Source organism: Loxodonta africana, chromosome 7, assembly GCF_030014295.1.
Source record: "Loxodonta africana isolate mLoxAfr1 chromosome 7, mLoxAfr1.hap2, whole genome shotgun sequence".
In the NCBI taxonomy this organism is placed as follows: Eukaryota; Metazoa; Chordata; class Mammalia; order Proboscidea; family Elephantidae; genus Loxodonta; species Loxodonta africana.
Genome location: NC_087348.1, coordinates 7,666,475 through 7,693,480, shown reverse-complemented (window position 1 = coordinate 7,693,480; position 27,006 = coordinate 7,666,475). Strand labels below are relative to the sequence as shown.

The following is a 27,006-nucleotide window of genomic DNA, read 5'->3' as shown; positions in this document are numbered from 1 at the left end:
CTGATTGTTTGGAAGTCGGCCCCTCACCTTGTTCTGCTGCATTATCTCTTTCGGTATGTTTAGTGGACTTGATTCCTGTGTATGCCATCTGGTGACGTCCACATGTATAGTTGCTGTTGATGTTGTTGAAAAAAGCTGTTCCCAGTCAATAAGTTGTTGGTCTGGCAAATTTCTAGTGCATGACCTCCAGCATGGTTTCCGTCACCAAAGCCATATCTGCCAGCTGCTGTTTCTTCTTTTTTTCCAGCTTTTGCATTCCAGTCACCAGCAACTACCAGTCCATCTTGATTACATGTTTGATCAGTTTCAGACTGCAGAAGTTGGTAAAAATACTTAGTTTCCTCATCTTTGGCATTAGTCATTGGTGGGTAAATTTGAATAATAGTCATATTAACTGGTCTTACTTGTAGGCGTATGAATATGATACCATCACTGACAGCGTTGTACCTCAGGATAGATCTTGAAATGTTCTTTTTGACAATTAATGTGGCGGTGGTTCTGCTTCAGTTCGTCACTCCCGGCGTAGTCGATCATACGATTGTTCGGTTCAAAATGGCCAATACCAGTCCATTTCAGCTCACTAATGCCTAGGATATTGGTGTTTATGCATTCCATTTCATTTTTGACGATTGCCAATTTTCCTAGATTTATACTTCATACATCCCATGTCCCAGTTATTAGTGGATATTTGCAGCTGTTTTATCTCGTTTTGAGTCATGCCACATCAGCCAACGAAGGTCCCAAAAGCTTGACTCCATCCACGTCATTAAGATCGACCCTACTTTGAGGAGACAGATCTTCCCCAGTCGTATTTTGAGTGCCTTCCAGTGTTCCGCTGCTGTTCATAAAGTTTACACTGGCCAGTTTTTAAGTAGCTAGCCAGGTCCTTCTTCCTAGTCTGTCTTAGTCTGAAAGCTCCGCTGAAACCTGGCCATCATGGATGACCCTGCTGGTATTTGAAATACTGGTGGCATAGCTTCCAGCATCACAGCAGCTCACAAGCCAGTAGGACACACTGACAGAAAAGTGATGGAGTAAGGAATTAGGCCTTGTTACATTGTGATTCGAAAACCGAGAGCTTCTTAGTGCCCTACCTGGTTTTTGTTTCTTCCTGATGGCCTGTAGAATTTGCACTTGCTACAACTTGAACTTTTCTTGTGTCTTGGAGTGACGTTTCTCCTAAGTATTTGTACTTTATCATTGCTCTGGATAGCACTGAGCACCAAAACAAGCATTTTCCGAGAAGACCTATCAATACTAAGGTGAAAAATAAGTTTTTCAAGCATAGTAAGTAGGCTAATTGCACCTGGGTCTTTGCGCCTTAAGATAAAGTGCAAGGGAGAGGCATAAGGTCACCCTATAAACATTTCCAGGAAGATCTCAGTGGAAAAGCACAGAAGTCACCCTTAACACTGGTAAACTACTGTAAAAATTAACAGCCCCTGCCTGGCGGAAGACCCCAGGCCCCAGAAAGCTTATTAGGCTTCTAAACTTGCCACCAGAAACTTGCTGAGACAACAAACTGCCTTGGAAATAAATAAGAACATTGCCAGTGGTAAAAGCTAGGCTCTTTGATGCTGGAGATTTATGTCAAAGCAGCATCTGTAATTTCCAGAAAAAACCAAGTTACTTTTGTGAGGGTCTAAAGATTACATAAACTTGGGGTCAAAATGCTGCTCCCAGAGTTCTGTTCCTGCTGAGCTTCTCCCATACTGACCGACATGACGCTGTAGATCGCAGCAGGTTATAACTCCATCTGAGGGGCACCTTCCTCTCTCGCTAGCCCAGACACAGTGCCAACCTCAGTGGACTCCGTCCTGGCTGTGAGCGCATGTCTGTCAAGTGGCTATCTGAAAGTGGTGTTGAGGGGCCTGACGGAATGCAGGGAATTCCTTGCCTGAGGGAAGAGAAATGCATTTGAATAGAACAGGAAATCCTGGGAGTCCTGTCCTGAAGGGCGGGATGATTTGGTGGGGAAAGTCAACATCTTACACTGTGGTCAGAGGAGGCTGACTGGGGAGTGCCTGTTCCCTGGCTTCCTGTGTCAGGGTCAGAGGGCACGTTCTTGAGCCAGCTAGACCTTACACGGTGCCCCAGCTCATCTGAATTTGTCATGATAGAACCTCGAGAGAAGAGCTCCATGTTGTTGTTAGGTGCCCAGTTGATTCCAACTCTTGGAGACCCCATGTGACAGAGTTAGAACTACCCCATAGGGTTTCCTGGGCTGTAATCTTTACGGGAGCAGATTGCCAGATCTTTCTCCCGCTGTTGGGTTCCAACCACCAGTGACCTTCCGGCCAGGAGCCAAGCGCTTAACCGCTACACGACCAGGGCTCCTTGAGCACTGCACAGGCATTTCTCTTTCCCAGGGAGGTCGAAGTCCTAGTCATAACCAGAGGCATCTGTTGTCGAGGTCGTTGATATTAAATAGACATTTTCTTTAATATGTCAATATTGGTTGAAATGTCATTTTTGAAGGTATTTCCGGAGGCATATATGCCAGTTCTGGAACAGTTTGGGCCGCGGCAAAGGGACGGAGTCAGTGTGGGCAGGCAAAGCCAGTGTGTGTGCCCGGGAAGAGAAGGCAGCTCAGGAGCTAGTTTACCCACGGAGGACCGGACTTGGGCGCCTAGTTCGCCCTCGGGAGCTGGACTTGGGCACCTCCAGGTGTGTGAGAAGAGAGGAGTGAGTGTGTACAGCCACCAGAAAGCTGTAGCTGTGACAGTAAGAGGTGGCCCTGAGGGGAAGTGTGTGGACGAGACAAGGACGAATGTGGGACGAGATGCGGAATGGGTTAAAGCCAGCCCTTTCCCCGCTGGCGCCTGGTGGAGTCGGCCAAGCCCGGCCGCCGGCTTCTCCGATTGCAGGGCGGCGGCGGGCGGGCCCCTCCCGTGGCTCCTCCAATGGCGAGGGGGCGCCCTGAGCACGCCGCCCTCCTCCTCCCCCTCCTCCCCCTCCTCCCCCTCCCGGCTGCAGCAGCCTGGGCCGCGGCTCGCTCGGCTCCCCGCCTGCCGCCTTCCGTTGCAAAGCATTTCTGGGAGCTGCATGTGGGTGACGCAGCAGCATTGTTCGCAGGCACAGGAAGCCGCGCGAGCTGAGGGCTGGCAGGGAGCTTGGGCTGCGCGCTGCTCTGCTGGGAGCCTGCAGGGCTTAAGCTGGGCTGCCCTGCCTTGGTGCTCCGGGAGGTTCCAGAATGTTCAAGTAAAGCAGGATTTTCCTGGAGGCAGACAGTCTAACTCCTCAGCACAACTTCCGATAACAGAAAACAAAACAAAGACGCTGGGGAAACTTCAACCAAGAGCCTCGGCAGCTCCGGAGTGACGAGACGCAAGGTCAGGCAGGCGGGCGGCAGCCCTTTCTGGTTCAGGGTGTTGTGTGTGACTGTGGGGGCTGTGTCTCGGCGAAGAGGCGGAAGAACTGCCTGCTGGGCTGGTCCAGGACAATGCTGTGTGACTTCTGGTGGTCGAGCCGTCATTGCACTTGTTCCTCACCTGGTGGAATGTGCTTTTGAATTGGGTTGCTCAGCTTTGGGGACTTTTCTCCCCCTCCCTGCCCAGACAGCCTCTGTCTCGTCCCCTTCCTGTGATCTGTGGTGTGTGAGCTTGGGTTCGAATGTTCTCCCAGATGCCGGGAGGCTAGACAGGCGGCTGCCTTTCCGCACTCCTCCCCCATGCCCCCACCCCAGGCCTCCTCTGGTGAGGGTGGTGGCTTCTTTATATGGTTCTGGAAGGGCCTCAGCTGGAGTCTGCCTTTTTTCCTGAGAGCAGGGCGTGCTTGGTTGAACGGCCCAGTGAAATCGGGCTTGGGAGGAAACCTGCATTCCCCTCCACACCCCGTCACTGAGTCGTGGGTGTGTGCACAGCTGCCCCCAGCAGACAGTTGTCCACCCACCGGCCCAATCCCCCGCCAGTTCTGCAGGTAAAGTTAGACCGCTCTTGGTGAGAACAGCGAAGTTCCTTCCCACTCTGTGCGGTCTGTTTTGCTGAGAGTGGAAAGTCCCTGTTTGTGGATAGCGCGGCTCTCGGGCAGAGGAAATGGGCAGGCGGAGGGGGAGGGGAGCTGGGCGCTCCCAGCACACATTTTGAATGGACCTGGATTTTCACCCTAGGGAGCTCGGGAGCCCATACCAGAGCCTTGTCCCACGTGGCACACACCCCACCTCTTCACCCCCACGCAGTGTGGTGCTAACGGGAGGCTCCAGAATAGGGGTGCCATAGCAACTCCAAGTAAATAAAAGGGCTGCAATTGAAATCCGTTTGGGGGAGGGCGAGGCATCTGGAGACTTGGCAAAGGAAGTCTTCGTGGAGGAGCTTCTTGCGTTTGAGTTAGAGGGTCTTTCCCAGTCCCGGCTTGGATTTGGGACCTGATCCTCAGGCTTTGGATGAAAGAGCTTGGTAGGGGAATACCTCCTGCTTCAGGAAGTCTTGGTCTCCAGGTGCAGAGCCCACAGGACTAGGAGAATGATTGTTAGAGATGGCCCAGGCATGCTGACCTGTCCAGGATCAAAGGGTAGTTTTCTCTGAAACAGTTAATATCCTGTACACACCCAAGGCAGCTGGGAAGGGGATGGTGTAACTCATCTCCTGGTCGGCGTTCTTTCGGTGTGGCAGATGCCGTTGCCTTAGGGCTCCCGAGGTCAGAGGACGAGGGATTTCAGTGGCTAGGAGGTTTAGGCTTCAGAAATTTCTGTCTAAAACATAAAAGGTTTGTTTCAAAATAACACTCAGCGAGTGTGATTCACTTAAGTGGCATTTCTTACTGTGGCGTTGCTCCTCAAGTCATTCGGACTAGATTGGCTGAAGCCGTGAGAACTGTTACCCCAAAGATCGTTCCTGCCCCACTTATAGGAATAAAGGTAAATAGCTGGGGGGGGGGTGGTGGTGGTGTGTGTGTGTGTGTGTGTGTGTGTGTGTGTGTGTTTCAGCGAGCGAGAGGCAAAGGAAGGAAGGGAACGAGGGAGGGAGGCAGAGAAAGGTTGCTTTGAGATTGAGATACCTGTAATCAGCCTTAGAGGAACAGGCCTGGGTTGAATCAGGATGTTAAGGCTCTGGTGTTCGTATCGTTAATTCTGTATTAGCCAATCATCTTTATGCCACTTTGCTTCCCTCTACAAAATGAGGGCACTACTTACTACCTGATAACATTCATTAAGTGATGTGGAAAAGTGAAGGGGTGATGCGGATGAAGGTTCATTGTCGGCTACAGAAGTAGCACTTTTCACCACAGTACCTGGTTGCTTGAGTATAAGTGTATACAATATACAGTGAATGCACAAGTAAGGGGTTGGGAGCAAAGGGAAGTGCAGTCTTGGTAGGACCACACCAGTCTAAGTTTGTGTTTTCTATTTCACCTCTGATTTCCTTGTTTACAGTCAGTCTCTATATAGAGGGAAAATACAGCCTGCCCTCCTCTTGGTGCTTGGGGGACTGATGCTGTGTCACCTCTTGGGACTGTTGGCTCTTTGTTCACCATGGCCTGCTTTTCCCTCTTCTCTGCTATCCCACCCTTAGGTTTTGCTGGAGGAGCTTGCCAACAGTGATCCCAAGTTAGCCCTCACTGGAGTCCCCATAGTACAGTGGCCAAAAAGGGATAAGGTAAGAAACTATTCTGCTGGATCTTCAGGCTGCTTAAGTGTTTTGCTGGCCGACCAGTGCCATTCCAGAAAGAAAAAGAACAACTAGAGAGCAGACAGCATTTGGCGCATTAATAGAAACGGACAGAAAATCATTAAGCCGTTCAGCGATGACTCTTTGGTCAGGGTAATTGGCTATCTTTGGAGGTGACTGTCTTAACAAAACTATCACACTGGGAGGCCTCCTTCCAGATTCAGATGCCAAGGTGTGCATTTGGTCCCCACAATGGACCAGTTTCTGTCCTCTGACCCGGTGACTCAGTTATCCTCATAGATAGGGTTTAAAACGAGTTAATTACTTATCTATTAAAAAGGCCAGGGTTTTTCTTTGTTGTGGTGAGTCCATGCTCTTGAGAGCCCCCAGAATTTGAACTTTTCAGCATGGAATTAAAAGAGAGAAGAAAGGAGTTAACCCATCAGCTGATAAATTGTCAGTTGTGAATTTTAAGGCCTCTTCAGGTCAGAGCCCTGGTAGCGTAGTAGTTAAGAGCTATGGCTGCTAACCAAAAGGTCAGCAGATCGAATCCACCAGCCAGCCTCTTCTTGGAAACCCTACAAGGCCAGTTCTGCTCTATCCTGTCGGGTCACCACGAGTTGGAACTGACTCGACAGCAATGAGTTTGGGGTTTTGTTTTTTTGGTTTTCAGGTAGAGCCTGGGTAATATTTTCCCATGTTGTCCTCCATCAAGGTTATTTATTAAATGAAAGCAAGTGATAGCATTCTGATCCTGGCTGTGAGTCTGGCAAGTAAATTAGGCCACTCTTTGGTGTTCCGCAGCAGAAACTTGCAAAGCCATCACATTCCAAGGGGGTTTAGGCAGAATGTAAAGCTGTGTGGCTGAAAGATGTCTTTTTAGAACCACGTCGTCCTTCCTAGACGGAGGAGTCCCACCTGGCTTCTGCTTGGCCACATGGGACCTGCCTCAAAACAATCCAGTCACCTTTGGCTGTTTAGTATTTTGTGTCAGAAAAGTGTTTAAGACATGACTAGAAATAAAAGAACTCATAACAGACATGGTCCTTGTCCTTGAAAAGGGTAAATATAAGTGCTAAAATTGTTTTAAAAATAGTGGAGAGATTTATTCCACACTTCAGTGTTATTGGAGTGTCTGCTATGTTCAAGGTCATATGCTTGGGCTCAGAGAACTAAAGAGATGAACGAGACCAGTCTCACCTTCCAGTAGTTTACTGTCTCGTTTAGGAGTAAGTTCGGAGTCGTCATATTCAGAATAAGGAAATATTGGAGTGACAGTACATAGTGCTTATCCAGAAAGCTTCAGGGAGGGGTGACTCTTACAGCTTAGCAGAGTAAGAGGGATGGGACTGAAGTAGTAGACTGAAGGGGTAGGGCAGGGCTGGCAAACTTTTTCTGTGAAAGTCCAGATAGTAAATACTTTTAGGTTTTATAGGCCATGCAGTCTCTGTTGCCACATCTCGGTTCTGCCATTGTAGCATGAAAGCAACCATAGACAAGTATGTACACAAGCCTCTCTATGTGCCAATAAAATTTCATTTACAGAAACAGGTGGTTGGCCGAATTTGGCCCCTGGGTTGTAGTTTGCCTGCTCCTGAGCAAGGTATACTACCATGTAATCTACCCTCTCCAGTCTGTAAAGCCACCTGATACATTTGACCTCACTGTTTTCTCTTTCCAGCTTAAATTCCCCACCCGGCCAAAGGTGCGGGTTCCTACCATCCCCATCACAAAGCCTCACACTATGAAGCCAGCTCCGCGGTTAACACCTGTGAGGCCAGCTGCTGCCTCCCCCATTGTATCAGGAGCCAGACGGAGACGAGTGCGGTGTCGAAAATGCAAAGCCTGTGTGCAAGGAGAATGTGGCGTTTGCCACTACTGCAGGGACATGAAGAAGTTTGGGGGGCCTGGTCGCATGAAGCAGTCCTGTGTCCTCCGGCAATGCTTGGCAGTGAGTGATGTGCTGGGTAAAGAATCTGGGGGTGGGGTGGCAGTGCCAAGGGGGCTGAAAAGCACATAGTGTAGACTCTGACACATTCAGAATTGAAAAGGAAAGATTATGTTCTTTTGTTTTGTTTTGTTTTCTCTTTCTTCATTTTGCCCCTCAGCTCCCTGGGTTCAAAAGGGAGGTATCTAGCACTAAAGATGATCTAATCTTTTGGTCTTACTCACCCAGTTTTCAAACAAGAGGCCAGCATTTGAAGCGCAAACAGTGCCCTCTGTCCCCTCTTTAAATGGATTAGAAAGGACCTGCCAGACAAAGGACAGGTCAACTAAAACGACAGTTGAAAAATAAACTAGTCCCTGGTGGTCTCTAATGCCCAGGCAGCTGATTCTCCCCATCTTCTTCCTCATTTTTCCTACGAACAAAGTATTTACTGGAGTTTCTGGGTGACACAAAGAGTTAAGCACTTGGCTACTAACTGGAAGGTTGGCAGTTCAAATTCACCCAGAGGCACGTTTGAAGAAAGCCATGGCAATCTCCTTCCAAAAGATCCCAGCCACTGAAAAGCCTGTGGAGCACAGTTCTATGCTGACACACATCGGGTTGCCAGGAGTTGCTGTCAACGCAGCAGCACCTGGTTTGGTAGTTTGTTTTTTTTTTTTTTTTGGTTACAGAATTACAAGAACTAATTCACTCACCTTCAGTTTAAAGGAAAACTTAAATGATAAGGATCTAAGTCTCCTCAGTTTCTATCTTTGTTCCTTTTTCAGCCTAGACTGCCTCACTCCGTCACGTGTTCCCTCTGTGGTGAGGTGGATCAGAATGAAGAGACACAGGACTTTGAGAAGAAACTCATGGAATGTTGTATCTGCAACGAGATAGTTCATCCTGGCTGCCTCCAGGTGAGCAGAGGCCTAAGAGGCCCCTGAAGTCTCTGCTGATGGACCGTCTAAAGATACTGAGTGGAGCAACAAAAGAGTGGGCCACCATTAATGAGAGGTTGCCAGCATCCCTCCTGTGGGAAGTAGGCTCTGTGATTCTGGAGAGGTCTAATATCAGCCCTTTATTCAGTTCTCTGTTATCCGTCATACACTGTGCTCAGCCCCAAGGACAGAACAGTAAAGCCCTCCTGGAGCTTATTGTCTGGCCTCTGGAGGGTGTGTTTGGAGCAGGGCCTCTAAACATTTCATTCTGCTTCCTGCCCCTGCTGAGAATTTGCATTCCCCACCCCACCCCCCAACCCCCCCACCCCCCCACCCCCCGCCGAGATATACTGGCTCAGAATCTCCATTTTAACAAGATTGCCAGGTGATCCTTATTTATACATAAGAATCACTCCCAGAACCGTGTTAGAATGGAGATTCTGATTCATAGTATCTGGGTGGAAATGCAAATTCTCAGCGGGGGCGGTGGTGCAAAATGGAATGAAACCCTGGCTTGGAGTCCTCAGGCCATCATGGAACTGCCTAGTCTACTTGGGGATGTCTCAACCCTTTAGGTATCGCTGATCGCTGCTAACTTTAGCATAGCATACATCTGAATGATAGTTCCTGAAAGATGGTGAGGATAAAGATAAGAGCTAACGTTTAATGAGTGTTCAGTCTGTATCCAGCTTAGTGTACGCCTGAGGGGCTTAAAAACATGAGGCAGTTCAGACCTCAGCTTGAGATTGATTCAACTGGTCGGTGTTCTCCAAAAGTTCTCCTGGTGATCGTAATGTGCAGGCAGCGCGGAGAACCGCTCTTTTGCATGGATTCTCTGGTTGAATCTTTCAGACGCCCTTATGAAGTTGAGCTACCTAATTTCTGCATGTTTATTTAAAGTGCATTGATGCTGGAGCTTTCTTGGCCTTCCCAGGAGGTGTCAACTGTGTCATGACTGCCACCTGACAGTGATATGAAATATTTACCGTGAGCCAGGCACTGCTCTAAACACTTTACATAATACATGATTGATTTCATCCTCATCACAACCGTATGAAGTAGATATTGTTACTTATCCCCATTTTACAGCTGACAACAGCAAGTCATAGACTAGGCCACTGGCCTCTGGACCCAAGCCGTCATAACTCCCATGCCCCCTGTAGCTACTGTAAACCCTGGGTGTCCAGATTCTTTTGCAAAGTGACGTGAAGGCATCGGTTGACCTAGGCTCTTGGGATTCCCTTCATGGAGCCTAATTTTGATCGAGCAGCCAAGCATGAGGGTGACCAGTTTCCCAATGGCTGGGAATAGGTATTCATGCCCTTTGGGGCCCCTCCATGAGGCCCAACAGCTGACACACCCGGGAATGGCTCTCAGTTTTTCTCCCTTTATGGACCAGTGTGTTTAGGAATGGTTGTGGTTTTGTCATTGTGATTTGTGTTATCGTTTGATAAAGAAGGCTGAAAAAGCATACTGTTTTCTTAATGAGACGAGTTTTTTAACATTCCTCTTTTCCTACAGATGGATGGAGAGGGGTTGCTTAACGAGGAGTTGCCAAATTGCTGGGAGTGTCCGAAATGCTACCAGGAGGACAGCTCTGAGAAAGCCCAGGTGAGGGGACTTCGCCACCCCTGCCCTGTGAGAGGGGAAGTGGCAAGTGGAGGAGGCTGCTCTGCGTTTGCCTTTGCAGTGTCATGGACGTGGCTTCTCTGACGTGGGCAGATTGTTTTTTGTTTTGTTTCTTTATTCCCTGGTTAATTCATGTTTTTCTTTTGTTTGTGTTTTAATGGAAAACCCTGGTGGCATAGTGGTTAAGTGCTACAGCTACTAACCAAAGGGTCAGCGGTTCAAATCCGCCAGGCGCTCCTTGGAAACTCTATGGGGCAGTTCTACTCTGTCCTATAGGGTCACTATGAGTCGGAATCGACTGGACGGCACTGGGTTTGTTTTTTTTTTGTTTTGTTTTAATGTTTTTGTTTTTGATTTGTTTTGTTTTACTACTGAATATCACTCCACTTGGGATCTACAAATTCCTGGAGTCCTTTTATACTCTGGGACCCTAGAAAGAGACCCCAATTGGGCTGTTGAGGGACATTCAGCTTCTGAGGAATGAAACTTGAGGGGAGGCCATGGCCTAAGGCAGCTGGTAAATACAAGGGTGTACTGGAGTTTCCAGTTAAGCAGGTTCACGTTTTTGTCGTCTTCACCTTAGTGGCCTTGCACAAAGCCCTGCACGTGTGCCTGGATAAGTCCTATGAGGGCAGCCCCTCCCCCAGAGGGGACCAATGCCATGACCTTGGCCCAGAGCAGCTGCTGTTGCTGGCCATAATGGCCACCAGTAAGATCAAAAGGCCAGAAAGACTCTGGTTACTTGGTCCTGTCAGGACAAGACCTGCTAAGGACACATGCAGAAAGGCAGGCTGACTAGTGTCAGTCACTACACCGCAGGACTCCTCCAGGTGCATTGCGTGGGAGTGGACAAGGGGCTCGGGGACTTGCCCTGTGTTCCTGCCACTTCTTCCCACTTGGCAACTGAGGTAGTTGAATTTTCAGTCTAAATATGTTTCAGGGCAAGAATTTCTAGAGTCCACTAGTGCTCAAGGTCCCCTTACTCCAAGTTGTTATTCCAGTGGCTTTACACTTATCGTCACTGTTGGTGATGAGTGTTTGCTTCCTTGCTGTTCACAGGTGGGTTGGCAAGAGCTATGTTTTAGTATTGGCTTATAAAAGTCCATGGCTGACAGGTGATCCCTCTCCTCCCACCATAATGACCTCAAGAATATAAGCAGAAAGGAATAGAAACCAGGGTTGCCGGTTAGGGACATAAAGGCTCTCCTTAAGGAAAATCTGATCTACGATGTGGTCCATGGTGGAACACGGCGATGAGACTTTGTCACAACCTATCCAGGGTGGGCCCTGGGAAAAGAGGAGTTCTGGAGCGTGTGGGCCCCAAGCCAAGGTTGTGGTCCTTCATGGGAGTGCTGGCCTTAGTTCCTCATTCTCATCCTGAGTAGACGTCCTCTGGTGCCAGTGCGGTTTCTCACAGGTTCTCGTTCTCTGCTTTCTCTCTCACACGTGGGTGCTCTCTAGGGACAGGGTAGGTGCTGATGGCAAGAGTAGAGCTGAAAGTCAGCAGTGTTGACTGCTACCAGACTCGGCATCTTGGTTCACACGGTACATGTGGACTGCTGTTTTTCCGCCACCACTGAAATGAGACAGGATTGAAAATTGCCAGGTAACGTAGTAGTAGAGTTGCGGCCTCTTTAAAGAAGATTTTTACTCAGGAAATTAAAATTCAGAAGTTGGGTCAAGAGGTGAATAAGATGGAATGGGTATGGAACCCAGTAGCCCCAAATCTGGGTCCCCATCCTGTGTAGTTGGACACGGGCCTTCCTTGTCACAGGTAGGTTTCCCAAATGACCCTTCTGGAGGTTTTTGTTCCATAATCAGCTTTCTCGAGCATCCGATGCCCCGCCCTGCTAGAGAACCAGTGGTCAGTCTTCTGTTGGGTACCCTGAGTGCCACAGTGAGACTCACCCTGTCGATCCTGAGGGTTTGGAAGGGAGGAGGCCCTGATGTTGCTTTCTCGGGCCTGTTTTGCAGAAGCGGAAAATGGAAGAGAGTGACGATGAAGCCGTGCAAGCCAAAGTCCTGCGGCCTCTGCGGAGCTGCGATGAGCCCCTCACGCCCCCGCCTCACTCACCCACTTCCATGCTGCAGCTCATCCATGACCCGGTTTCTCCCCGGGGTATGGTGACTCGGTCATCACCTGGGGCTGGCCCCAGTGACCACCACAGTGCCAGCCGCGATGAGCGCTTCAAACGGCGGCAGTTGCTGCGACTGCAGGCCACAGAGCGCACCATGGTACGGGAAAAGGAGAACAATCCCAGTGGCAAAAAGGAGCTGTCTGAAGTTGAGAAAGCCAAGATCCGGGGATCGTACCTAACTGTCACGCTACAGAGGCCCACCAAAGAGCTCCATGGGACATCCATTGTGCCCAAGCTGCAGGCCATCACGGCTTCTTCTGCCAACCTTCGCCACTCCCCCCGTGTGCTGGTGCAGCACTGCCCAGCCCGAGCCCCCCAGCGTGGGGATGAGGAGGGGCTGGGGGGAGAGGAGGAGGACGAGGAGGAGGCGGAAGAGGATGAGGACAGTGCCGAGGAGGGGGGTGCGGCCAGGCTGAACGGCCGGGGCAGTTGGGCTCAGGACGGAGACGAGAGCTGGATGCAGCGGGAGGTCTGGATGTCTGTCTTCCGCTACCTCAGCCGCAGAGAACTTTGTGAATGTATGCGCGTGTGCAAGACGTGGTATAAATGGTGAGCAGGGATACGTGGGCTCAGGAGCGGGCACGGGAGCAGGTTGAAGGTTTTCCATAAGAGGACAGCATGCCCCTTGGCATCTGAAGACTTGCCAGGTCCTGTACGGAGGGAATCACCTCCGTCTGTTTCCCAGACCATTTGTCCTGGTCCTGTTAAAGACGGGGCTGGTTGTACCTGCAGACATTGGGTCCTGTAAGGACGAGACCAGTTGTGCCTGCAGACAATGGGTCCTGTAAAGACAGGTCCGGTTTTGCCCGCAGACAGTGGGTCCTGTAAAGATGCCATCATTGGAGAAATTCAGCCTTTGCTCCTCTCCCTGCTTTGTACTTTACCTCTGTCATTATTGGGGGTGGGAAGCTTATTTGGGGGGATAGTGCCAAAACTGCAGAGCCTAAGGGCTGAAAGTTTTCTCCCAAGTCAGCTGGACTCGGCACATATTGTGAGAGCCTGTGATGTGCCCATCACGCTCCTGTGCTCGTGACACAGGTGTCTACGGTTAAGTCTCTACCTTCAGTTATCTCTCTTATCTAACGAGAAGTAAACGTGCTTTCCGAAATGAACATGTGAAGGTGCTCATGACTTTAATTCTCATCCCCCAAACCTGGATGGTCAGAGTCCCCTTCTCCAATAAGCAGAATCGAGTTTTGAAGCTTCCCAAGACTTAGATCTCCTTCTTACCGAGACCTGTCATTTTTCTCAGGTTCAGCAGAGACCTAGAGGGAAAAATTCCTAGTGATGATTCCCAGAGGTCTCCCTGGGGCATTGCTGGGCCGTTCCTTAATCTTCTGGGCCAGAAAATATACACCCTTTCTACTGGGGTAGCACCCTGTGGCAGTAGCTCTCACTGTGGTTCCCTAGCAGATTCTCGCGGGCTGCTCCAGGCCTCTGGAATCAGCATCTCCAGGGGTGGGGCCCAGCAATCTGTTCAGCAAGCTTTCAAGTGATTCTGATACATGCTAACATGTGAGAACCACTGCTCTTGTAAGCCGTTCATTTCTACCCTAGAATTTTCAGGTGTGATTGGTGACATTTTTGCAGTCTTTAAAGAAAAAACCTATTCTTTGCAACATGAATTTATATCCCAAATATGAATTAATGTGATCCACCCAAATTTTCTCAATATTTCTCTTTGTAGGGCTAGTAGGCCTTGCTGTCCAGGCTGAAGCATGTAAGACTCCCATTATCTGCCCACTCCCTGTCCCTGCCAGCCAGCTTCCGAGCCCGGCCGAGGGCGGGGCAGTAAAGTCGTCAGCTGCAGCAGTAGGGCAGTGCTGTTTGTGGCCTGTGGACTTGTGTGCTGAAGCCAAAAGGCGGCCCCTCCCTTTCAGTTCTGGTGTGAACTGGCAAGGAGTTAGAGAGCACTGAGGCAGAAAGCCATGGTGGGTGAGGCTCTAGGCTGACGGCAAAGCCTCTCTAGGCCTGACCCAGGCTTGAACCCTGTCTCTAGAGCTCAAGGTAGGGTGAGTTGTGGTGTGCTGAGTAGCACGCTGTGTCTCAGGCAGCTGGGGGTAACTGACAAGGGAGAGATGGAGGCAAGCCTAGGAGCATAAGAAGTCAAGCAACTTTTAAATGCTTCCTTGTATACACTGTGAGCCTTCCCATTTTAGTGTAGATAAAGGGGCTGTGGTATGTTGTTTGTCGTGTTCTCCACAGTCAGTCAGGGTAAACTGGTCATGTTATACACTAATATATAGGGCTCCACGGTGTCTCATTGCTATAGGGGGCAAAAGATGACAGGACACAATCGTGGTAGAAGCCTGGTGTGTGGGATGCTCCAGGTGCTCTGCTTTTCCCAGAAGTTCCCAGCAATCTGTGATGGGAGCACCTTTGACAGGGCTATCAGGTTCGTGACAGCTAGCTCTCTTCCCCTGTGTTACAGGTGCTGCGACAAGAGACTTTGGACAAAAATTGACTTGAGCAGGTGTAAGGCTATTGTACCCCAGGCTCTCAGCGGCATCATCAAGAGGCAGCCGGTCAGCCTCGACCTCAGTTGGACCAACATCTCCAAAAAGCAACTGACGTGGCTTGTCAACAGGCTGCCAGGTGAGTAGCCCTACCCTTGTCCTGCCAGGGGCTCAGAGGAAGCAGGCCAGGAAAGCAGCAGCACTGGCACCTTTCTTAGAATTGCTTTAGGGCAATTCAGGTCTCAGGCGTTTGCCTTTCTGCTTAGAGGTTTACCTGGGGCCACCTTCACTGCCAGTCTACAAGGCGTCAGCACTAGACAACAAAAAGCATGGGACCCTGTGCTGCTGCCAGTCTGCAGGTCTTAGCAGAGCCCCTGGAGGGGATACTGAGGCACACGTTACCTTCATTAGCCCCTTGCAAGCCCTCGTTTCCTTCAGCGTTTTGATGTCTCAGAAAGATAGACAGTCACTCCCACTTGCGTTGCTCTGGTAGGAACTAAGCAACAAGGAATCAGCTTCAACACGGCAGCTGTGGGATGTAACGTAGAAACCCTGGGAATCTCCCATCAGGCTGGAAATCCATTTGCCTCCCAGGATCAGCTGGTTGTGGAGGCTTTGAACGTGTTGGTAGACAAAGTATGACAGAGTATGTGATTGTGTGTTGCTGTTTTCAACTGTGGCAGGACTGAAAGACCTCCTCCTGGCGGGCTGCTCCTGGTCTGCCGTCTCAGCCCTCAGCACGTCCAGCTGCCCCCTTCTCAGGACCCTGGATCTTCGGTGGGCAGTAGGAATCAAGGACCCTCAAATTCGGGACTTGCTAACTCCACCAGCTGATAAACCAGGTAGACTCTGGGCCTGACTTCTCTGTGCTGGTCTTGGGGTAGCTTTGTTTTTGGACAGACTTGGTCCTCAGAAGCTAAAGCAGTCTCAGAAAGGCACTGTGCAAGAATAGAACGTGAGCAGAGTGGTGGACTGTGTACAAGTACAGGTTAACTATTTACAAGCAAATAACTTTCTCCAAACAAGGGAGTGAGTCCATTTTGTGGGTCAGTGGAGTTTGGGGCCTGAGGAAGTCTGGGAAGGCTTCCTGGTTGACGTGGAGTGTCAAAAGCTGTTGGCAGGAAAGTCTGGAGCAGAGTAGGGGCCTGGGAAGGGATGGGACATGCCACACCTACCCTCTTGCCCTCTGAGTTGGGCATAATCTGGAGCAGAGTGGGGGCCTGGGAAGGGCCGGGGCATGCCACACCTACCCTTTTGGGGTCTGAGTGGGACATAACCTAGCAGCTGGGAAGAAGGAAAAGCTGCCTGGTTTCCTAGAAACTGCTAACGCCCTGAAGGCAGGGCTGGGTGTGGGCAGTTCTGCTCAACACTGGTGGCTTCAAGGGGATGAAGCTGAAGCTGCCCCAAGCTCTGGAGATGGATTAGAGAGCTAAGAGTTTTGATTCAGGCTCCTTTTCTTGCCCGTGCAGGCCAGGACAATCGCAGCAAGCTCCGGAACATGACCGACTTCCGGCTGGCAGGCCTTGACATCACGGATGCCACGCTTCGCCTCATCATCCGCCACATGCCCCTCCTGTCTCGACTCGACCTCAGTCACTGCAGCCACCTTACAGACCAGTCCTCCAATTTGCTCACCGCCGTCGGGTCTTCCACTCGTTACTCCCTCACTGAGCTCAACATGGCAGGTAAGCGGCCTGGGGCTGGCGTGATATGCACAGCCACCCTTCAGGTGCAGCTGGAGCAGCCATGTGGCCCTTGTGCTCTCTGTCACATGGTGCTAGGCGGCAGGGGGCAGTGGGGCCACAGTGTTGACAGCACTCTGGCCTAGGAGCCGGGTGGTTAGGGACAAGGAGGGCTTTTGTTGAGCATTTAGAGGGAAGGAGGCAGCAGTGGCGGCGAGGGGAAACGAGTGGCAGAGGAAGGCTTGTAGGGCTACGTTTTGAGCTCTCTTCTCATCCCTTTCCCCACAGGTTGCAATAAATTGACAGACCAGACCCTGATCTACCTACGGCGTATCGCCAATGTCACTTTGATTGACCTTCGAGGATGCAAGCAGATCACTCGGAAAGCCTGCGAGCACTTCATCTCAGACTTGTCCATCAACAGCCTCTACTGCCTGTCTGATGAGAAGCTGATCCAGAAAATCAGCTAAGACGCACCCGGCCCAGACTGAGCAGGAGCCGGCCTTCCCTGCCTCCCTGCCAGGAGGGCCTCTCGCCCGACCCAGCCCAGACTGAGCAGGAGCCGGCCTTCCCCGCCTCCCTGCCAGGAGGGCCTCTCGCCCGACTCTGCACGGGCTCTGACCCTGCACGGGCTCCAAGGCCAGCGTCGCACTCCCTCTCTGCTCGCCCGTCCCCTACAGGCGGGGCAGAGAGGGTGATGGACACCAGGCTCACCTGCCTGCTCCTCTCCCTCCTAAGGAAAAAGGAGGGCACATTGATCCAGTGGGAAAGAAAGCACAGGCTGTGTGCTGTCAAGGTGCCTGCGAGCCCGCCAGGAGGCCGGGGTCGCAGTTTGGGGGTGTTTGTGCAAGGTTCATCTGCACTGGGCCCTGGGCCCTTCCTCCCGTGGTCTCCAGGGAAGAAAGTGGCCCTGTCGCCGAGGACTGGCTCTCCTATGGTCTCCAGCGCGTGTCTCTCCTCCGTCACACTCTCCCGGCTTACGTAGGAGGGGCCAGCAGCCCCAGGAATGCCAGACCCATGCAGATCACACTGGTGCTGTTGAGATGTCTAGATCTCTTGTCCACGTCTGTGTGCGCCCTCCTCCTCTCCCGTTAGCTTGATGCTGTCAACGCTCGTGGTAATTCAAACAGTGAGGTTTCCCAAGCCCACTGTGCCCACCCCTAGACTTCCCCAGTAGTCTCTCTGAGGTCCGTGTTGCACTTATTGGGGCTGAGGCTCTTCAGAGGAGCTGAAACTGCCCGCCCCAGGGACACCCCCACTCTATTGCTTCCCAGGCAGATTCTGAGACAGGCACCATCTCCCTGTTTTGCCCCCCATGACCCCTTGCCAGTGTCCTTGGTTCTGCCTGTGTGGGGCTTTCCCAGGATGCAGATGCATGGCCTCAGGGAGCAGGGGACTGGGTGAGGCTACCTGCCTCCCATCCAGGCCCCAGGCCTCCGATTTGGGGACTCCCAGGGCCCAGGCTGTGTTTTGCCCCAGTGGCTCACTGACCTGGCACCTCTGGGCAGGGTCCTGCTTACAAGCCAGTCACCTGCCCTCTGCCTGCAGCCAGGGAAGGGGGTGTGCATGTGCCTCTGTGTGTGTGTGTGTGTGTGTGTGTGTGTGTGTCTGGGGAGGGAGGGAACTTGTGTTTCCCGCTCCACCGCCCTGTGTGAGTCCCCATGGCTGCCCCCTTTTACTTTGCATTGAACGGCCTGTCCAAAGATCTTCTCTCTAGGGCAGCAGAGAGCTTTTTGCACTTTAAAAGAAAGAAAGAAAGAAAGGTCGGAATTTCTTCTGGGTCAATATTTAAGTGTGTGAGGAGATGCTCATAGCAGCAGCCTGTGGCAAGAGCTTAGAGACAATAGATGCCAATTTGCACTCTGCTCCCATCTGTGAGGGTATTGATAGCACAGCCCCCGCCTTCTCGTCCTGCAGCCCCAGCCCTTCCTCGCCTGTCCCGTAGCCCAGTGTCAGACTCTCCTCCCCTCTGAGCCCTGTGGGATGGGGAGCCAGGAGCCGCGTCAGAGGAGAGACGACCACACCCTTCCAGAAGTGAGAGCAGCAGAGTCCCCTCTGCCACCTCGCCCAGCTGTGACCCTGGCGTTGACCGGCTTCCTGAGAGAAAAATGGGTCGGGGAGGGGGGCGCATTGTGTCCGTTCCTTCCGATCTGCTGAATCTCGGCTGCACCTTAAAAACACCAGTCTGCTCCCTCGACCCTCTGCCCCTTCCGTTGGTCTCCAGGCCCCAGCAATCTGGGGCTGTAACTCCGAGGAAATGCCAGTGACTTATTCCAGAGTGCCTCAGTTAGGGGGACTTCTCTGTAAAGAACCCTGGGTATTGAGCAAAAACCTTATTAATATTATTGTTAATGACCTATAATTGGAAGCTTCCTGCCTTGTTTTGGTTGCTCCTGTGGAAAATACTGAAAAGATGACCTTTTTTTTTTCATTTGCTTTTTTTGTCTTTTGATAAAAGGGGAGGTGGAGAGACCCCTTCAGAGCAGGGATTGTGCCGGGAGAGTGCCTCTGACTTTGGGACGTTTCATCCGCAGAAATTTCCAAGCTGATAGTTTGCTTTGAGTTTTGTTTGTTTTTTGGTTTGGAAAAACAAGCATTTTTCCGTGCACGTAAATTGGTCAGCAGAAAAGGGAGCCCGGGAGTGGCAGCTGGACCGATGCCCTGCTGGGTTGTACTTTTCTTTGGGACTGTGAGGGGAGAATGGTCTGGTCTGCGCAGAGAAGAGGAACCTGGGGAGCTCCGGGCATTTCTTGCGGTCTGCTCTTAGCTCCGTCCTTGCCAGGAGAGGTTGCCCTCCCAGCACAGGACCAGACACCCTGCCTCCATCTTTCCAAGCACCGGTGTGAAAAGCCACAGAGGAAAGGAAGAAAATTTATATATATATAATATAAAATCACTTGGTGATTAAAAAAATAACTGCTCCATAAATAAAACTCCTAAAGTCACTATGTTTAAAGGGTTTGGTTGTGTTTTTTTGTTTGTTTTTCGGAGAAATTGTAAATATATATTTTTTGTTGCTGATTTAGAGTCCATCTCCAATGTTGTGCTAAAAATTTTAAATTAAATGTAAGCATTAAGGGGGTAAGTCTTACACTATCTCAGTTGACACATCGGGGTTATTTTGGGCCAGGGAAGGAGGGAAGCTTCTCCACTATTGGTTTTAGAAAGAGCAAGGACATCTTTCCTCTGACACGTGGGAATGGGAGATATTTGTGTAATAAAATTTTTAAAAAAGACAAAAAAAGAAATAGCCTCCAGTGGGAAATACTTTGATTTGGGTTTTTTTGTTTTGTTTTGTTTTTAATAAAAAGGCTTTAAAAACAAGAACAAAACTTTTTCTGCCTTGGTGTGTGCGTGCACGAGAACGTGAGTCAGAAGGTCACCCAGACTCTCCAGTGCTAGTGGCCATGGCCGAGGACACCCTGCGGTGGGCCTGCTGTGAACCTACAGTCTTTGTCTCTCTCTCTCTTTTTTTTTTTTTCCTTAACATCAAAAAGTAGCACTTACTTCTAGAAACTAAGTTTACTTCAATGCGGTGAACTTTTTAATGGATGTCTAGTGAGAATTTTAAAGTCTGAGGTTGCCTCATTCCTCCCCTTCCCACCATCGCAAAGAAAAAAACGGTGCTTGGAGACAGGGCTGAAGGGGCCTCTGCTCTCCTGAGAATGGGCCTGGGGATTTTGAATCTTCCATCCCCACTGTCCCCACTGAGGCCAACTTCTGTCTGCTAAAGCTGTGGAACAGACACCTCGTGCAGTCCTCAAGGGCACCAAGCAGGTTCTAGGCATATCGGGCTCCAGTCGGCATTTTCCCATCACATCGCACTTGTGTGTGTGTCACTCGGCATGTTGAGTACAACCTCAACCTCATCTGGCCAGGAAGCAGCGTGCCACCCAAGCACTCCCTCACCCGATCACAGCTGTCTCCAAAGACAAGTCCCACCTGGAAGGACCCGAGCAGGCTTTCATCGCTGCTTTCAGGGGGATCCAGGTTAATGCAGGACCCCTGCCCATCTTTTGGAAACCCTGGTGGCGTGGTGGTTAAGAGCTACGCCTTGGTGATGCGCTGACTTAATGTTGCTTTCTCGAGGATGGATGTGAATGTGGCCATGTTTAGAGGAAGAGTGTCAAATTTGCCTCTTAAATATCTCAGAAACCCATCTTCTTGGTAATTTCATCACTGCCACCCTAGTCTGAGTCACCATTGTTCAGAACCTAGACCGCATCGTCAGTCTACTGAGTGGCCTCCCAGTCCAACCCCTGTCCTCCATGTTGACCACCAGAACATTTAAAAGATGCATTTGACTGCCTCCCTCCCCTGCTTAAAACTCCTCAGCACCTTCATCTCCGAATAAAGTCTGAACATGCACTGTAACGTGGACCAGAGGCTGCCAAGTCCTCCTGCTTCATTGCTGGCCATGTCCCCTCTCCTGTTCTGTTACAAAGTCGCCAGGAGTCAGAGCTGACTGCTCTCCCCTCCCCTCTGGGCCTTTGCATACATAATTCCCTTTGCCTGGGACACCATCTCGCATTCTGCTCAAGACTGGATGGCATGCTCCCATAGTACCTGCTGGTTTTTAAAACTTCCTTAAAGCCTGTCTCCCCTGCTACCCAGACATCCATGAGGGCAGAGATGGGTGTGTGTTGCTCACCATGTCATCCCCAGCAGCCCAGATACCAGAGGCCCCCCCCTCCCCCAGAGACCCAGCCTGTTACCAGGGTCTCCAAATCCACCTTTTCTTCCCCCTCATACATCTTTCTCCTCCTTTTTTGTGTCAATACCCCCAGGCTCTTTTTTCTGCTATGACTTCATCTTCCTTGGGCACACACAAAGTTCTTCAATAACCCTCCGTGGCCGTATCTAAACTCACAGCAAACTCCCACCACTGGCATCTGTACAATGAAAGGCACCGTGGTTGGCATGTAGTAGGTGCTTCTAGCTAACGGACACCCGTCTGGTCCCCAAGCTTGCTGTGCTTAGGCTGTGGCACCCCTGCTGCAGTCCGTGAAAATCTGTCCCTTATTCAAATACCTCTTCCTCTAGCAGCCTGTCCCGTTTCTCTTCCCTCAGAAGGGACTAACCTGGAGAGTCTGCTCCACATAGGCAACGACAATGTAGTCACAGGTGCCATCCACTGGGCCTTACTGTGTGTTGACTGCTATTCTAAGCACTTTACCTGGAGTAACTCATTTCACCCTCACAACAGCCTTGCTAAGATCACTCCCATTTTACCGATGAGAAACTGAGTCCTGGGCATTCAATAATTTTCCCAAAGGATTTTGTCAGTAAAACCCTGACTCTGGCTCCGGAGTGCCCTAGCCATCCACTACCCAGCCTCTCTGATACATACCATCGCATGTCACACGTACACCCCCACCCTTGGGAAGCAGATGTCTTCCTTCTGGAGTGGACAAGCCCAGGCTCAGAGAGGTGAAAGTATGGTCCTAGTGCCCATGGCAGAGCTGGGATATCCCTGAACATTCGGCCTGTGACTCCGGAGCCCTCTTGTGCTGCTGAGTGGCCCAGCCAGGTGCTTGCCCTGCACCATTGCTCCACGGCACTTGAAGCTCCTTGAGGTTGGAGCTGGCCGTAGCTAGCACTTCCACCCCCACTTCCCTGCCATCTGCCCCAGGAGTGGGGGTATGAGGAAATTCAGTGAGCGCGATGAAAGGTGGGTGTACGGGAGGTGAGGTGGTAAGCCAACTTCATGGACTCTGCACTCAGAGGGGCCTCATGCTTAATTTAATGCTCTGTCGTCTTGAAATTCTTAGTAATTTTTGACAAGGGCCTGCATTTTCATTTTGCACTGGGCCCTGCAAATTATGTAGCCAGTCCTGGGGAGTGGCACTCCCAGCTCCCCTACGGGCTCTGTGCCAAGCACATCTGGGTGGGGTGGCCAGCAGCAGAGCAGGCCTGGCACCTGCCAGCTGGGGAGACCCATCCTCCCACCACCTTTCCTAGCAGCAGCTCTCAGAGCCCAGGCCCGGAAGGAAACTTCAGCATCGACACCCAGACACCCACGTATGGACAGGAAACAGCGAGAGTAGGCGTGGTGGTGGGGGGGAGCACCTGGCTTTCCCCTCTGCCTGGCGCTGTCACCCAGCTTCTGCAGCCCCCTGCCAACCCCAATCCCGATATGCACAGGGGGCAGGAAGCGCCAGCTGCTGCCCCCTAGGGGTGTGCCATGAGGGTGCCAGCAACAGAAGGACAGCAACTGACAGAGACACAGGGAGACACAGAACAGAGATGCAGTGACAGAAAAACACCCAGAAAAGAAAAGGCAGAGAAAGAGGTAGAGAAAGGGAGAAGGGAGAAGAGAAATGAAGGAAGAGCCCGTGGAGGACGCCTAGGGAAGGCACACGGAGGCTCAGACACTCTCAGTGGGCGTGGCCCTCAGCCCAGCCCTTCACACACATTCTCAGTTCATCCTCAAAACAAACCAGTGTCCACATGAAAAGGCGAGGCTCAGAGAGGTTAAGGAGCTTGCCCAGGGCACTCAGCTGGGGCAGTAAGAGGTGGTGCTGGGATTCGAGCTCAAGGCTTTCCACCACCGCCACCCCCACATGGCAGATGCCAGGGGCCACAGTGTGGGTCTGGTAGGGGCTACGAGACCGTGACTCAGATACACTGGCCGGTTGGGGGCGTCAAGGCACAAACGCGCGCGCCGGGAGACACAGAAGGCTCCGGGCCAAGCTGACCTAGGGCGCCGAGTCGCATGCGCACTGGGTCGGCTCCATGCGGGCGCCTGTGGGCGGGGCGCTGCCGTCTGCGGGGCGTGTCCCGGGGCGGGGCCTGGGCTGACGGGGCGGGGCTGGCCTGTGGTGGGGCCCGGAGCGGGGCGCGGACTGTGCGATCTTCCGGAAAGTTCCGGGGAGAGGCGCTGCTCCAGGACAGCGCTCGGGCGGAGCTACGGCCTTCGAAGCCCGATGCGAGTGGCGCCTGAGGGGTTAAGGGGCCGCTGAAAGTCCCTGGGCAGCGCAAAGGACGGCGTCCTGGCAATGCGGGGGAGCCCCCTAGATAACCAGGGCCCTCCCCTCCCTCAGGGTCTCCGCACTTGCTGTTCCACATGCCTGCAAAGCTCTTGGTCCTGCCCCAACAGCCTCTTCCCTTCCATCCTTCTGGTTCTGGCAGAAACGCCCTCCTCGAGGCTTCCCTGACTTCCCTGTGGGCGGAGGTGCCTGCTCATAGTAACTTGTCACTGCCTTATAGGGGTGTTTCCAGCACTCAGTGAGATTACCCAGGCTCCTGATAAATGTCAGTGGTTATTACTATTATGTGTAGTTCGTCCACAAGTTAGTTCACTGTCCAACTCTGCCCAGATTGGATCCCCAGCACCAAGCACAGTGGCCTGCCATGTAGTCGGTGCTCAACAAATACGGTCGAATGAATGAGTGAGCCTGTGAGGTGGTGATTCACCCTGCGCACCCTCATTTTACAGAGGAGAAAGAGAGTTATGGACGTCAAATAATTTGCCCAAAGTGAGTTGGTTAGTAACACCTAGACTCTGGCTCCAGAGTGGGCCCTATCCACTGCTCTACCCAGCCTCTCTGCGTACACACCATTGCATGTCACACATACACCCCGCCCTCCGGAGGCAGACACTTCCTTCTAGAGATGACAAGCCAAGGCTCACAGGCACACCCCCAAGCTCACCCTCCCAGATCTTCAAAGCCCAGGACAGGGATGGAGAGACAGACATGAGGCTCCAGCAGGCGGGAACACCCCCTCCTGGACCTTGGTGTGTGCTGGTCCTCATCCCAGACCTCATCTGTGCACACACAGTCAAGACCTCGCTCAGGCCTTCCCTGACCCTCCAGCTGACCACACTTTTCCCCTGAGTGTCCCACCTACCTGTATTATAGCTCTTGCCTGGTTAATTGGAGGTGTGCGTTTAAGGATCTTCTTCCCCACTGGACTGGGCTGACACTGAGTCCTGTTCTCTCTGTGGCCCCAGTTTTGTGCCAGGGGCCATGCTGGGTATGAAAGGTGCCATGGTGACCACCACAGAGAGAAGTTCCAAGGGAGAGCTTTGAGCAGGGGCCCACCATGCCGGAAGTGGGGGAAAAGGTGTTTGGGCATGGGGAGCCATAGAGGCAAGGCCCCAGAGGTGAACCTGAGCTCGGCTTGTCCTAGCGACAGAAAGACCAGGGAGGTCAGACACCAAGGAACAAGAGGAAGGGGGAAGGAGTTAAAGCAGTGGCCAGGGGCCAGGCCACACAGCTTTTACAGGTCCCAGAAAGGAGGGTGGGCTTTACCCTACATGCGAGGAGCAGCTATTGGAGGCAGGTCTGACTGTGGTCTGTGAAAACTCTGGCTGACTGCTGGGGGAGTGGACGGATGGGCTCGAGGACAAGAGGGAGACCTCAGGAGCAGGTGTGGGCATCTAGGAGGGAGGTGATGGGGACTCAGGCCCGGGTTTCACAGGCCACAGTGGAAGGATTCAGGGTATATTTTAGAGACAGACACACCAGGTAGCCGACAGGACAGGCTGGCTGACAGCGTGCGTGTATGTGAGGTGAAGCGGGAGATGAAGGAACCGTGAAATTGGGATGACTCCAGAGTTTCTGGAAGGTGAAGGAGCCATGACTGAGATGCGGAGGCAGGAGGAACAGGCTAGGCAAGAGCTGGGCAGCGGGAGCCAGAGCCCCGTGTGGGATGTGTTAAGTTTGCAAAACTTCATTAGTCATCGGTGCAGATACCAAGTAACCATGTGTCTACGAGTCTGCCAGCTGGGTGGAGTTGGGGTTCCTTTCCTCTTTGCACTCCCAGCATCCCAGCTAAAGCCTGGCACTTTCTGGGCACCAGCGAGGTTTGTTGAGAGAAGGAATGCCTGAAGCCTGTGAGATAAGGCAAGCTTAGCAACCGGCCTTCCCATACCACCAGAGGGCAGCACCATTCCAAAAATCAGCCTCCCTGGGGTCAGGTACTGGCACCACTTTATTCCTAACCCCGGGCTTCCAGGACCCACTTTCCTGGGCCCCTGGACTCACTGAGGGGCACCCAGGAGACAGGCTCCCTCGAGGGCTTCCGGCCTAGCCCGGGATGTGGGTTGAGCTGTGGGCGGGCAGGAGGGGCCATCTGGGTTCTCAAGTGGTGGAGGAAGGCAGGGCTGCCTCCCAGAACCCACGTGCAGCCCCTGGTCTGATAAGTTCCTCAGGAGGAATTTCCTAAACGGAGCCTGTCCCAGAAAACCCAGGCCAGCACACGGCTGTACTCACAGTCCTCATGATTCGGGGCTGGGGTCAGGGAGAGGGTTCAGGGCCTCCTGTTGTGGTTTCCTGGTGTGCCCCTGGCCCTGTTCTGCCCCCAATTCCACACGACACCTTGGGTAGGGAGCTCATTTATTCATCAGATACTGACAAACGTCCTGTCTGTGTCAGTCCCTGTGCTGGGCCCTGTGCCAGATACCGGGGGCAAGAGATAAACCTGGAGCCTCGGTACCACGGGAGATGCAGTGTCTCCTTTTTTTTTCGAACTGAGCATTCCCAACATCACGATGCATTTTCCACTTGATGCAAACATTTGATAAAGCCCACCCCCACGGTCAAAAACGTGAAATGGTGCACCTTGCTATTGATGATTTCAAATCAAGGAAACTGGTTCTCATAAGTAAGTAAGGAGCCCTGGTGGTACAATAGCTAAGCACTTAACTGCTAACCCAAAGGTTGGCAGTTCAAACCCACCCAGCAGCTCTGCGGGAGAAAAATCTGGGGATCTACTTATGTAGTAATTACAGCCTAGAAAATTCTATGGAGCTCTTCTATTCTGTCACATGGGCTCACTATGAGTTGAAATGGACCCTAAGGCATCCAACAACAACAGGTGGTAAAAATGCAGAGTCAGAGATGTACCCAGTTCAGGTCACGGGGTCAGGGAAGGCTACCTGGAGGAGGTGGGTCTTAAAGGATGAGCAGGAGTTAGCCAAGGAAGAAGGCACAGGAAACAGCAAAGGCACGGAGGTGAGGAGTCATAGGTAGGCTGATGGAGGGACCCCAGGTGCAGAGGATGGGGAAAAGGGGAGCAGGGCCCAGTCACCCAAGACCTTGACTTGCAGGTTCAAGAGCATCTTAACCTGGTCTGCTTTGAACAAAGTGGAGTGGGGGTCTGCAGTTTCCCTTGGGGTCCCCGACTCTCAGCAGCCCCAGAAGGCCTAGAAATCCACTTCTAGATGCTAAGCAGGTGGTGACCTGGTTAGATATAGATTTGGGAGAGGCAAGTCTGGTCAGGGCCTGCACCAGGGCAGTGGTCATGGGGATCCTGAGACACGAACAGCTTCAAGGAGATTCTCAGGGGGCCAGATAAGAGGGTATGGTGATTTAAAAAAATGGTGAAGTGAATCAAGGAATGATGCCTGGAGTCCTGACTTGGGTATCTAGGTGCATGGGGGTGTCACTCGTTGAGAACGGGACCTTGCCCTCTCTGAGGTGCTCTGGTTCTAGGCTCTGCTGGGGCTGATCTGAGAAAGTAGCTGTGGCCTCCTCCTTCCCTGAGAAGTCCCCGGGGAGGGGGCCCCTGTTTTGCAAGAGGGTCCTGATTGCTGAACTGGCCTGAAGATTGAGCTCCACATGTCCAGGACTGGGAGTGGGTCCTGTCACCTGAGAAAGACAGAGGGGCTCTGAAGAGGGGA

The 27,006-nt window shown here is 51.9% G+C and overlaps 1 protein-coding gene across 13 annotated transcripts in view; it reads left to right on the top strand.

The window, feature by feature from the left end:
* Positions 1 to 19,627, top strand: part of KDM2A (lysine demethylase 2A) — a 119,701-nt gene extending 100,074 nt beyond the window's left edge. For 11 of the 13 annotated variants that reach the window (XM_064287714.1, XM_064287713.1, XM_064287715.1 and 8 more), the window contains 9 exons: positions 5,511 to 5,594; positions 7,288 to 7,557; positions 8,322 to 8,453; positions 9,996 to 10,085; positions 12,078 to 12,790; positions 14,673 to 14,836; positions 15,381 to 15,539; positions 16,167 to 16,382; positions 16,668 to 19,627. In XM_064287714.1, coding sequence (XP_064143784.1) covers positions 5,511 to 5,594; positions 7,288 to 7,557; positions 8,322 to 8,453; positions 9,996 to 10,085; positions 12,078 to 12,790; positions 14,673 to 14,836; positions 15,381 to 15,539; positions 16,167 to 16,382; positions 16,668 to 16,849 — 2,010 coding nt within the window. In that variant the 3' untranslated portion in view covers positions 16,850 to 19,627. Of the gene's footprint in view, positions 1 to 3,307; positions 3,333 to 5,510; positions 5,595 to 7,287; positions 7,558 to 8,321; positions 8,454 to 9,995; positions 10,086 to 12,077; positions 12,791 to 14,672; positions 14,837 to 15,380; positions 15,540 to 16,166; positions 16,383 to 16,667 lie in introns of those variants that run through there. The other 2 variants (XM_064287723.1, XM_064287720.1) reach the window with 2 other exon arrangements.
* The last annotated feature ends 7,379 nt before the right edge of the window (positions 19,628 to 27,006 follow it).